We start from the raw sequence: 12,854 nt of genomic DNA on the forward strand, positions 1-12,854 counted from the left end.
CCGGACCTGGTTCTCCGAACTTGTACTCCTCGCGACAGCACCTCCCTGGCCAATTCCTCTGAGGAAGGACCTCCTTTCTCAGGGATGGGGCACACTATGGCACCCTCGACCCGATCTTTGGAACCTCCACGTGTGGCTCCTGGACGGGACGAGTTAGGTTTGAGTACCCTACCACCAGCGGTGGTGGCTACCATCACTTCCGCTAGAGCATCGTCCACGAGACATGCCTATGCGTTGAAGTGGAACCTCTTCGTCAACTGGTGCTCTTCTCACCGAGAAGACCCCACGATATGCCCGATCAGTGTAATGCTTTCCTTCCTGCAAGCAGGGTTGGAGCGAAGGCTGTCTCTCTCCACCCTGAAAGTTTATGTTGCCGCTATCGCCGCACATCATGTTGCAGTTGAGGGTAAGTCCATTGGGAAGCACGACCTGGTCATCAGGTTCCTGAGAGGAGCGAGGAGACTGAATCCTCCTCGTCCTCCTCTCGTACCCTCTTGGGAACTCTCAGTGGTTTTAACTGCCCTGCGGAGTGCTCCCTTCGAGCCCTTGCAATCAGTGGAGCTTAAGTTCCTGTTGATGAAGACAGTGCTCCTGGTTGCATTGGCCTCCATCAAGAGGGTAGGGGACCTGCAGGCATTTTCCGTTGACGAAGCGTGCCTGGAATTCGGGCCGGCTAACTCTCACGTGATCCTGAGACCCCGGCCTGGATATGTGCCCAAGGTTCCTACCACTCCCTTTCGGGACCAGGTGGTGAACATGCAACCGCTGCCCTCAGAGGAGGCAGACCCAGCCTTGGCACTGCTCTGTCCAGTACGCGCTCTCCGTGCCTACGTAGACAGGACGCAGTGTTTCAGGACCTCAGACCAGCTCTTTGTCTGTCATGGTGGGAAGCTGAAGGGAAAGGCTCTCTCTAAGCAAAGGTTATCTCACTGGATAGTTTTTTTTATTTAATTTTTTTATTATTAGGGACCATGTACAATCTATAACATAAATGTTGCCATTTGATGCATTGTACCAGAGTTAGCCATAGGCTATTTTACATCTGCAGTCCCATTGCACTGCACGCCATTGCTTTGGCATACCAGCAGCAAGGTCGACCGTGCCCCCTTGGTGTGAAAGCCCACTCCACCCGGAGTGTGGCTTCCTCTTGGGCTCTAGCGCATGGCGCCTTGCTAACAGACATCTGCAGAGCTGCAGGCTGGGCGACACCTAACACATTCGCGAGACTTGGCTTGCTTAACACAACACTTTGCTTGCTCGCCATTCCACTCCACGGACTGGATACGTGCGATATTTTCCTCAGGTGAGTTTCCCCGAGAAGCCCTGGGTTCCTCCAGCACTGTTGACGTCAACGCTAAGGTTATGGCAGCTTTCGCAGTTGGCTAGGTGCCTCCATGTGCACGGTCCCCCCGCTGGGTGACTCCCACGTGTGTATTTCCACTGTAAGCCTCCTTGAGCATGTGTCGGCAAGCCACCTTGCCACTCCTGGAGTTGAAAGATTCCACCCTATGGACTGGATACTCCAGTGTTCTTCCGTATGCTACCCTCTCTCGGGCCATACGTGTATTCCTAAGACCTCCCTTCGGGCGGGTATGGTTTGCATATTTCCACTGAGATATGCTCCCCAGTCTACCTTGGTATTCCTGTGTTAAGTGGGAGTCCTTCGTCCGTGCCAGTCTCACGACAGGGAGCTCACACTTACGCAGGGCACTGGAAGACAGCCGAGAGGTGGCGTGATTAGACTGGTACCCCCATTTCGTCGTCATTTCGACGTAACTCGAAGTGACTATGAAAGGGAACGTCTCGGTTACGTATGTAACCCTCGTTCCCTGAGTAGGGAACGGAGACGTTACATCTTCCTGCCACTCCGCTGGAACGCCGAGCTCAGTCTTGGCTCCTCAGCAGGGAAACATGTCTGCATTCTGCCAGCGTTCTTCCTTATATACCCACGAGGTGGGGCGGAGTTACGCTATGCAAATTCCGCAGACCCATGGCATTTCTTTGCCATTGGCTCGTTTTTTAACACTCGAAGGTGATAGGCTTCTAAGCAAAAACTCCATTTCGTCGTCATTTCGACGTAACGTCTCCGTTCCCTACTCAGGGAGGGTTACATACGTAACCGAGACGATTTGAAATGATGTACAACCCCATTTCCAGAAAAGTTGGGACATTTTGTAAAATACAATAAAAACAAGAATCTGTGATTTATTCATTCTCTTTAACCTTTATTTAACTTACAAAAGTACAAAGAAAAGATTTCCAATGTTTTCACTGAACAACTTGTATTTTGTTAACATAAACATTTTGATTTTGATGGCTGCAACACACTCCAAAAAAGTTGGCACAGAGGCAAAATAAAAGTGAAAAGACTATAGAATATCCAAGTTAAACAATTCACAATTATCAGGTAAACTGGTAGGTGAGGGTATTGGGTCATGGCTCACCACTCTGTGCCAAATTTCATGAGAGAACTGTCAAGCAATTAAAAAAAAACACATTTCTCAATGCAAGATTGCAAAGAATTTAGACCTTTCACCACCTACCATATATAACACTGTGAAAATATTTAATGCCAGGCCTGACATTCTACACCATAGAGTGGATGTGCTTGACTGGCCTGCTTGCAGACCAGATCTGTCTCCTATTGAAAATGTATGGCCCATCATGAAAAGGAGAATCAGACGACCATGGCTTATTGAGCAGATGTCTTGTATCAGGCGAGATTTGGCAAAAATTCCACTTGCAAAACTGCAACAGTTACTATCCTCAATTCCCAAATGATTAAACAGTGTAATTAAAAGGAAAGGTGGTAAAGAAAAAAAATACAATTTTCTTGGTCAGAAAAAACATTAGAAATCATTTCTTTGTACTTTTGTCAGTTAAATAAAGGTTAAAAGAATGAACAAATCACAGATTTTTGAATTTATTGCATTTGAAAAAATGTCCCAGCATTTCTGGAAATGGGGTTGTAAAAGCGACGAGGAGATGGGGTTTTTATTACTCAACAAGTGAGTATATGAAGCTCTCAAACAGAGTTAATTGTAAAGTATTATATATTGTGAAGGGTCATATTCATCTGCACAGTCAAGCAGAGCCAAAGCAGAACCAAAACAATGTTCCTCCACAAAATGCATGCAGTTTTGTTTTTTAACCGCTAGAGGGCCAAAAGTTACATAGTGCACCTTTAAGTCATTATTTAATAAAAATTCAACACACAAGAACCAACACCATTTAGCATTTTTGACATGAAACCTGGTGCATTGAGTCTTGAGGCACTTTAGTTTGTATGTGTTTAAGTGTGAATCCTTTTTTGAATACCATGAAAGTAAAAACAACAACAAAAAACAGTTTGGAATGATTTGACGGTAAATAAATGATGACACACTTTTCATTTTTGGGTGAACTTCCTTTAACTCCTGTGGCTCCAGTACTGTCCATGAAGTAAGTGAACTGTCAGTTGGTTTGGATATAAAGCACCTGCTTCATGATGAATAACTAAGCAACTGGTTGTTTTGCATGAATGTGTAATGCTTTGGAGCCAAAAAGCATATACACACAAAGTGTCTCTGTACAAAGTAAAAGCCTCTTTGGGAATTTTGTGGAAAATGAATTTATGGTGCTGCTTACGTTACTACAGTTACGTTCATTTACTGGAACAGTACAGTGAGTGTACATGATGCATGCAGCATGAACTTACCCTTTTCACAGATATATCCATGGAGGTTATGGGAGTGGGTACCTGCAGAGATAAATATAATGAGAAACAGATCTAAAGGTACTCACATATACACTATTGTTCAAAAGTTTGGGGTCAGACTTTTTTAAAGAAATTAATACTTTATTCGGTAAGGATGCATTAAATTGGTCAAAAGTGACAGTAAAGACATTTAATTTATTACAAAAGATTTATATATCAAATAAATGCTTTTGAACTTTCAATTCATCAAAGGATTCAGCATTGATAATAATAAGAAATGTTTCTTGAGCAGCAAATCAGCATATTAGAATGATTTCTGAAGGATCATGCGACACTGAAAACTATTATTATAATTATGCTGAAAATGTAGCTTTGACATCACAGGAATAAATTACATTTTAAAATATATTCAAATAGAAAACGTCCCACACTTTTGAGCTCACAGACCTTGAAAACCTGCATTTCCTCCAGCGTGATTTCTTCACTGGTGAGAGAGTTACCATTTCCTAGTACGATAACCTTTAGCACTGTCCCAATATCTGAAGAGGTCAAAGGTCACAGTTATTCAATCATTCAACCACGATTACAAATACACTTAAAAATGAACTAAAGTGATGACGCTCCTTACCAGTGCCGATGAACAGGACATCATAGTATCCGTCTTCGGCCTGTGTGCGATCTACAGTGATGTGTGTCAGCCTGTAGGGGGCGCCGGTGCGGAGCAGCAGTGGTTGCCGATGTGAGGGGTAAATGGGGCGCCACATTAGTGGGTGCGTTCGAGCAAATTGCAAAACGACATCTGGAAACTCCAGTGTGCTACGGAAGGCACGGCCAGGCTGGGCTGTGATTTTACTGGGGCAAACTCCTGGTCGTGGATAAGGGACTCTTCCTTCATAAGGTCCCCACTGATAGTCCGGTCCTTCTTTATGAGCAAATGGCCCATTAAAAGCCTCACGGATATCAGCCATACTATAGACACACACTGCATAGCCCTGAAACACATTACTGGAGAGAGAAAATGTTCTGTTAAACTCCCAAACACCTGACTGATGCCCTTAAAAATGATGAAGTTTATTTAAATAGTACATTTCATACACAATGGCAATTTAAATTCTTTACAATGGCATAAAAAAAAATCAAAATCAAATATATATATTTTAAATATTTAAGAACATAAAAATGAATAAGAAAAGACAAAGGCATTAAAATAAATAATGAAAAGTAACATTTAAATTGGATTAAATTGAGGAAAAGGCGTAATTTATATATATAATAAAAGACATTGAAGTGTAATTTAAAATGCATTAAAAAATTATACAAAGATGAAAACTGAATGAAAAAATACAGTGCAATTGGTGAGCTAAAGTACGGCACAGAAATGCACATAAACAGATGTTTTCTCAGTCTGGATTTGAGACAGACCTGATTGTGCTGAATATTGCGTAGATCTCTGGATTGGTTTCATCTTTGGTCCTTAACAGAAACACATCCTCTGCACGACAAACACATCACAAAAGAGGAGTAAGAGATCAAAATGATTTCAAGTTTATATAATATTGTATATAAAGAGCTGAGGGAGTGTTTGTTTATCGTCTCACCCAGCTGGTGAAAGTGTGTTTGGATGCCGTGAGGTCCAGGAACAGAACACACCAGTCGGGCTTTAATAAATGTACTCCACTTATTCACCAAAACCCTCTGCCCACCCACATCACTCTGAAATCACATAAACAATAAATCATGAGGCGTTGAATTCACTTCTGAACTCTAACAGATCGGCAAAAACTCAAATCCCAGTATCATTTACCCCCAGACCACACACACAATGACCTCTGGGTAAAACAAACTATCCCTGCGTCTCAATTTGTATACGATCCATCCTAAGTAGTATGCAAGATTAGAATTAGTGCATCCCAAGGATATGAAATAATAATATACTAGTATACGAAAGGTGCCACAGTGCATCCATACAATGCTTTCCCCCCACAATCACTTACTAAATTGAGTTTGTGACAGTTCTCATTTGACTTTTTTGGGTGAACTGGTTTAATTAAAGGGGTCACACACCACTAACCCCTGTAATTTGAATACTGTTTATACATAAACATTCAGTTCTAACTGTTCCCGTGGGAACAAGAAGAGTTTCACAAAATATCTCACAGCAGCACCCAGTTATGGAGATTAAGGCACTGTAAGGGAGGGATTGTTACGGATCCCAAAAAAGCAAAACAGCTGGGTGGTGTAAAGGATCTGAAATCTGTGTAATCTGTATATGCGGAAATAATCACCCTCTCTGCAGTTTAAGTGTGTGTGTGTGATTTGGGAATGTGCTAGAGCTGAACAATGAATAGCAGTCAAAGTGACAGTAATGTGCGATTGAACCCGGCTCTTTGAACACTGACCTCTGAATGACAGAGAGGGATTTGTACTGCTCCCCTTACTCTACAGACCCTTGTGTGTTAGCGGTGTGTATGTGTGTGCACGGATACTGGGGTAATCGGTGAGTGTGTGTGTTTCAGAGGCATGCAAACCATCCAACAGCTGTGTTTATGGGGTTGACAACAAGGCAAAAGCATTGCATTACAGTATACTGGTCTACTTGTGCCTGGATGTATGTATATGGTGTTTGTTGTGGTTTGCCTCACCGCACACAATCGCCCAATGCGTGTGTGTATGGCTCCTTCATCGTCTCGCTCTGTGGTCTCTGTTGCTCTTTCAGTGAAGAAAAAATAAATTTTATCGTCATCTCTGTCTGCACTGTCAGGGATGAGGTGGGCCGCAACAAACCTGGGCTCTGCATAGACACACACACACACTATTATAATGCTTATACTGATCTGATTGTTTGTAGTATGTAGATTTTACAAATCAAGAATAATTGTTTAAGAATAATTGGGTGTTTCATAAATGATGAGCACTTAAAGTCCCAAAATTTAAAATATGAAAATACATAATAAAATAATAAAGATTATTATGAATATATAAAGACTGAAATAACTACTGCAATATTTGCCGTGTGAAAAATACACAAATTATGATTGCTTATTTCCACCAGATATTTTAGTATTATTTATATATCATTTTTTGGAATTTTATTTTATTTTATAAAGAAATTTATCTTTTAACACTTTTTTAAAAACAATATCAAAACTGATTTCCACAACAAGTTTTCCACTAATAAAGTATAGTATTTCATTTCCAATCAAGCTTTTCAATTGAATAATTGTTCAAAATATGTGTATGAAAATATTCTTTAATTTTGTGTATTTATGACACATTGTGCTAACTATGAAATTAGTTTTAGCAAGACAAAGGAGTCATACATTTTCTTCCAAAAATGTTAAATTGTCATTTCCATCACCATCATTTCCACCAGAAAAAAAGCTATAAAATACATAAGAAATAAGAATGTTTATTCAAATCAATATCAAATATTTTTGTACCGTGTAGAATTCTCTGATCTGTCTCTGTTCTCATGGGTGAGCGAGTTCCTAAACCTCTCAAAATCACAGAGTCTCTCCCCAAAAAATCCGCAGTAAGACCGGTGTACAGCTCTCCACCTGAGAGAGAGTGAAAGAGCATTGGAGGTCATTGCAGACAGCTGAATTCTCAATATCTTATGTGAGAGATAAGAAAAGTAAAAAAAATTCTGAAGGAAGCCCCACTGTTAACGTTTTCATTAAATCATCTTATCAGCAAAAAAAAAACACATTCACACACCTATAAATCAGTCCTGATTAGGGTTGGGTACCGAAACTCGGTGCCAATAGGGAACCGGTTCCGACGTAAACGGTAGTAACCAGACCGAATAAGAACGAAAATTTCGGTGCCTGATTTCGGTGCCTAACTTCATTAGGCACACACGCGCACACACACACACACACACACACACAAGGTCTCTCGCTCTCTCTCTCTCCGCCGTGCGTGTGCTACACAGTTTGGAGCACAGTTTCTTCTGTCTCGGATGCGCGCTGTTTCTCGCAAGGTTTGGCTGCATTTCACGTGTAAAATTACCTGTCAGAACGCCCTCTGGGTGTGCCGATAGTCTGAATCCCATATAGAATCAAGCCAATTCATTGGCTGATGGCGCGGGCGCCGCATCGACGCACTTACGTCGTCATACTATGTTGGCGCGCGGGCGCCATCTGCTCCTCAGATTTCTCTGCCGAAAAAGGAAGCTGGTCGGCAGCGCGAGGAGCTTGGCAGCGTCCCGTTCCCTATTGGGAGATATGTTACACCAACCAGAGATGTTCTCTTTCATAGGTTCACTCAACGCTGCGTAGCTTAGAAGCAGTGGATTTGTAGGCTGCTGTATCATGTGCCGTTTGAACTGACGCGCTACAGCGATCTGTCACATTTCAAAGAGCCAAAACGTTATTTGTTGTGTGAATCTCGTAAAAATATTGACAGAATCTGACAGCTGTGGATTTGTTCCATATCAAAAGTAACCTTCTCTGTCTTGTCTGTCAGTGTCCTCTTTGTCCGCGATTTTTCTGTGTGAAAAGGGTCATTTGCGTGAGTCTCACGGTCAATGCGTGAGAGTTGGCAGCTCTGCCTGCTAGTAATCTCTATTAATCTCCAGTATTATTACATTGTTTGATACAATATTGTTTCATTTGATATTATGTAAATATGAATTTTTATTTTATATTGGTTTTATTATTACCATATGTTACTTGTATTTATATTGTTTAAAGATTTAAGTTAATATTGTGTCCAGTTTGGCCCTGTAAATTAAAGGGTATTATTTTTTGATAAAGTGTGTGCGGTTTCATTTTCTTAAGTACCGATTTAAGAACCGTTTAAGCACCGGAACCGTTTAAAAAATACCGAGTAGGTACTGGAATCGGATAAAACCCAAACGATACCCAACCCTAGTCCTGATATACAGTCAATAGCCGTTCAAAGTCACACAAACACGTTACTTCTGAGATTAGAAGTTTTTATAATACTTCTGTACCTACTAAACTTAACTACATGTTTATAATTTGCATCTATTTGTATGAACACATACTTTAAAAAAAAAAACTCTGTTACCCATGAATTATCTGACAGAAATGCGTGTATGTTAGTATGTGAAAGATCTCCAAGTTCACTAATACGCAACCTTAAAAATTTGTCCCAAAACATATTGCATCTGGCAAAATGACAAGCAAAGAAAGCCAAGATTGTGCATTGTTGTAAAGACACACACAATACGCACTGGGAGATGTGTCTATGCCCCAGAAGACTGTAACACACCCACAAACACACACACAGAAGACCCCCGTAACACTAAACCTGGCCTGAAGAGCACCTCAAATTTCCCCCATCAGAGCAGTCAATCTACAAAGGCCCATAAACTCTGACAACTGACAAGCAGAAATCTCCACCCTACACACACAAGAGCCAAAACACACACACACACACACACACACACACACACACACACACACACACACACATGTAATGGCATGAACTTTTACACAGAAACTTGACACATTGGCACTGTACCTGTGAAGGTGCTTGCAAAGGGTAGTTTGGGGTCATGAGGACATTTCCCCCTCCCATTCTGAACTGTGGTACGGTCCAAACTGAACACATGCTGCCAACAAGAAGTCAGAATATTCACATCAATTTCACAACTCAACAATAAACTATAGTTGACACATACATTTCTCTTGCTAGTGAAAAAATTTATTGTTTAGTTTTTACAATCCTCATGTTCTGTTTGGGGTATTAGAGACCCCAAGGCCCTTTTAATATTTCCAAAGATATATTCAATATTGTTACTACTTCTTGATTTCACCTAATCGTATAATAACTGATTATAAACAAAACCTGATGGTTTTACATAATAATTCTACAATACTATAAAAACATTTTCTGATGTACACTACAGGGGGGGCTTAATGTTCCTGTGATGTTAAAGCTGAATTTTCAGCATCATTACTCCAGTCTTCAGTGTCACATGATCCTTCAGAAATCATTCTAATACACCGATTTGGTGCTTATGTTTATTTTTTGTTTTTAAAAAATAAAAAACTTCACGAAACTTTGTGAAAGTTCAAATAGAATAGAAAATAGAATAGAAAGCTCAAAAGAACAGCATTTATCTGAAATAGATTTTTTTGTAACAATGTAAAAGTATTTGCTGTCACTGATCAATTTACAGTAATGCATCCTTGCTGAAGTACTTACTTCTTTAAAAAAAAAAAAAAAACTTACTGACCCCCAACTTTTGAACAGTAGTTTATTGTGATTTGTTTTGAGTCAAACTGACCCCAAACAGAAACTATCAATGTTAGGGAGTAACTTTTACTTTTTTCACTTTTACTTGCTACATTTATCAGTAGCCTGAAAGTATTTCAGCTGAATTCATAATAGCATAACTTTTCAAGTAACAAACTACTTTTTGAAACAAGTACCAGAATAGCATAACACAACACTACATCATAGTTATTCTTGACATGGTCTATCATACACGTAGCTTTACAGCCAAAAGAGCTGAGGCAATGATTGTGCTTTCATACACAATCTTTTTCTCTCTCTCTCTCTCTCTCTCTCTCTTACTGTAAGTAGAACAGGGAAATGGTTAGTTTGGGTTTACATTTATATGAACCGGTTCAAATAAATGGTTTACTGATTCCTGATTCATGTTCCGGAGAATAAATCCCTGTGTCTTCTTTAGTGAAATACTGAAGTTTGTCTGCATTTAATTTTTTACAAGTAAAATATCCACATCAAAGTTTTAAATAGTTTATTGGTTGTATATGTATCATTAACATGTATTTTCAATTCACCCTAATTAAGTTCTTAAATGTTTTTTGCTGCAGATAAATACTGCTCTGATTACAAAACTAAATGGTATCATCTGACTAACTATAAGTAACTTTGCAACTACATGTCAACTACCAGTCATTAGAGGATTAGTAGACTGTCTGCTTAATATCTGATAACATTTTATTTTGATGGTCCTCAACAGACATTCTACTGACTATAAGTAACCCTGCAAGTACATATCAACTTATTCTACTAAACATAACCTAACAGTCTACTAGTACTCTAATGAGAGTTAGTTGACGTGTAGTTTCAAAGTTACTTATAGTTAGTAGAATGTCTTGGACTATCGAAATAAAGTGTAAACGAGTTTTCATCTAATGTGTAATAATAGTAATGGAGTAGTTTTTACTGTCAGTGATGTCAGACGTATGGGTGAGCCCAGTGATGCCAAAAACAGATTAAACCTGTGGTGAACTGTGCCAGTTCAGTTACACAATGTACTATTGTCTATTTGTCAGACATCTCTGACGCCCTGTGAGGTGACACATAAGATAAAACACCTCAGAGGAAGTAAGAGCAGCTCACTCTGTATTCTGTCCAATGCCAGAATATTCATATGACTGTATCACACACGCAAGCGATATCTCTCTTTTCTATCCTCTGCTCTGAATCCTCTGAATTAGTGTGTGTGTTTTTGCTTTGTATCTTCTCTCATGATCTAGTCTTGACCTCTAGTCTGTTGGTGGGTGACCTCTGACCTTAAACAATTTGGTCTCTGATATACATAAGTAAATTAGATTCTCCTGATGTGCATACACAAACAAACTAGGTGTGAAGTAGTGGGAGGGAGTGTTAGCTCATACCTCTCCACGGTGTCCGACGTTCACATACGCACACACGGGTTGGAAAGCTCCAGTTCCACAGGCCAGCAGATGAGTGCGGTTAAATGGCTGCAGCAAACGCACAAAATTTGCACACTCCGTCTGTCCCAAACACACAAAGATAGAGGTCATTTTAAAATATTGGGGGTTTTGGTAGCAAATGAGCGTACAATTTGGATCATTACAGCACAATTATTTACATAAACATACCAACACATGTATTTTACATTGGACAACCAGGTTAAACCCATCAAATGCAGTTTGTGCTCATTTGAAATCAAAGGATTTTGGTATGTGTGAGTTTGACTGATATTTCCCTGAAGTGTTTACAGTAAATGGAGAGTTACAGGAATCAGCTAATTTTAATGGATCAGAGAAAAAGAGCGAACAAATATCAAGAAAAGGATCCCTACTTAAAACTCACTGAAGCCCAATCAGAGCTTTCAACATGGGAATGAAGCTCTTAAGTTTAAATTACTGAAGGGTTCAGAAAGAGGAAGACATCACACACACAAACACACACTATCAACATGTACACACTCTTAACTATGGCCACCTGTATGCAGCCTCATTGACTGTGTAGGGTCAAAATCAGTGGAGCATAAATGAACGAAAGGTCAAGGGTCATAAAAGATGCAGGCAGATGCTCAAACTGCGACCAGATGTTAACCAGCAGGGCTGAGAGCGCAAGAGAGATCCAAAGCAGCAATGTGCCAGTCACTTAGCATAAACAAGGCATAAAACAGAGCCTGAAGCTTAAAAATAAATAAATAAATAAATGTTGTCAGTAACTTAGAGAATAAAACAAAATATTTTCATTTTACTCAAACACATAAATATAAATAGTAAATTTATAATTTATATACAATTTTTGTAGCCCTGTTATCAATATTTGGGACAAACCCGATTTGTGATAAAACACTGATTTGTGAAATTTTATTTAAGCAATAAATATTTAATTAAAATGTACATATTCAAATAAATAATAAATAAATAAATGAATAGATAAATAAATGATTTTGGTCATTAAATTGTGTTAATAATTCAAATATTTGTATTACAATAGACTGAATATCAATTCAACTGATTATGTCAAAATTAAGAAATTGCTGCATGATTTTAATTGTTGAATACAGTTAAGAAGGCCAAGACTTCTGAGGTTTGGGTTTAAAACAATCTATTATGTATTTAATTTATTAATCTATTTACATTAGTTTATCCACAATATCTAATAGTTCTCATATAAAAGAGGATTTGCGCTTCTAATGCTAAAAAAAGGAAACTAAAATGTCCCATATTCATGTAAAGACACCAGCCATTTTTTGGGATGTGTGAGCTGTGTCCTGTGTTAAATAAAACTCAGTTCATATCTGTGACTGTGTGTTTGTTCAGTGTTACACCAGCTAGAGCATAAATGAAAAACAAATATTCCCTTACACATACTCACAATGAACAGAGTCATTAAAACACCGCTGTGAAATCACACTCACCTGTCACATCAAACAATACTGCCGGGA

The 12,854-nt window shown here is 39.3% G+C and overlaps 1 protein-coding gene across 1 annotated transcript in view; it reads right to left on the minus strand.

Moving 5' to 3' along the window:
• The window catches only part of sema3bl (sema domain, immunoglobulin domain (Ig), short basic domain, secreted, (semaphorin) 3bl), a 40,917-nt gene that overhangs the window by 12,000 nt on the left and 16,063 nt on the right, over positions 1–12,854 (minus strand). The window contains exons 4-12 of the mRNA XM_056260875.1: positions 11,320–11,439; positions 9,188–9,278; positions 7,138–7,254; positions 6,340–6,488; positions 5,296–5,410; positions 5,120–5,189; positions 4,326–4,702; positions 4,145–4,236; positions 3,698–3,739 (exon numbers count right to left, since the gene is read on the minus strand). Coding sequence (XP_056116850.1) covers positions 3,698–3,739; positions 4,145–4,236; positions 4,326–4,702; positions 5,120–5,189; positions 5,296–5,410; positions 6,340–6,488; positions 7,138–7,254; positions 9,188–9,278; positions 11,320–11,439 — 1,173 coding nt within the window. The remainder of the gene's footprint in view (positions 1–3,697; positions 3,740–4,144; positions 4,237–4,325; positions 4,703–5,119; positions 5,190–5,295; positions 5,411–6,339; positions 6,489–7,137; positions 7,255–9,187; positions 9,279–11,319; positions 11,440–12,854) is intronic.

The sequence above is a fragment of the Rhinichthys klamathensis genome, unplaced genomic scaffold (assembly GCF_029890125.1).
Source record: "Rhinichthys klamathensis goyatoka isolate OS25496 unplaced genomic scaffold, OSU_Roscu_1.1 h1tg000180l_1, whole genome shotgun sequence".
Classification (NCBI taxonomy): domain Eukaryota; kingdom Metazoa; phylum Chordata; class Actinopteri; order Cypriniformes; family Leuciscidae; genus Rhinichthys; species Rhinichthys klamathensis.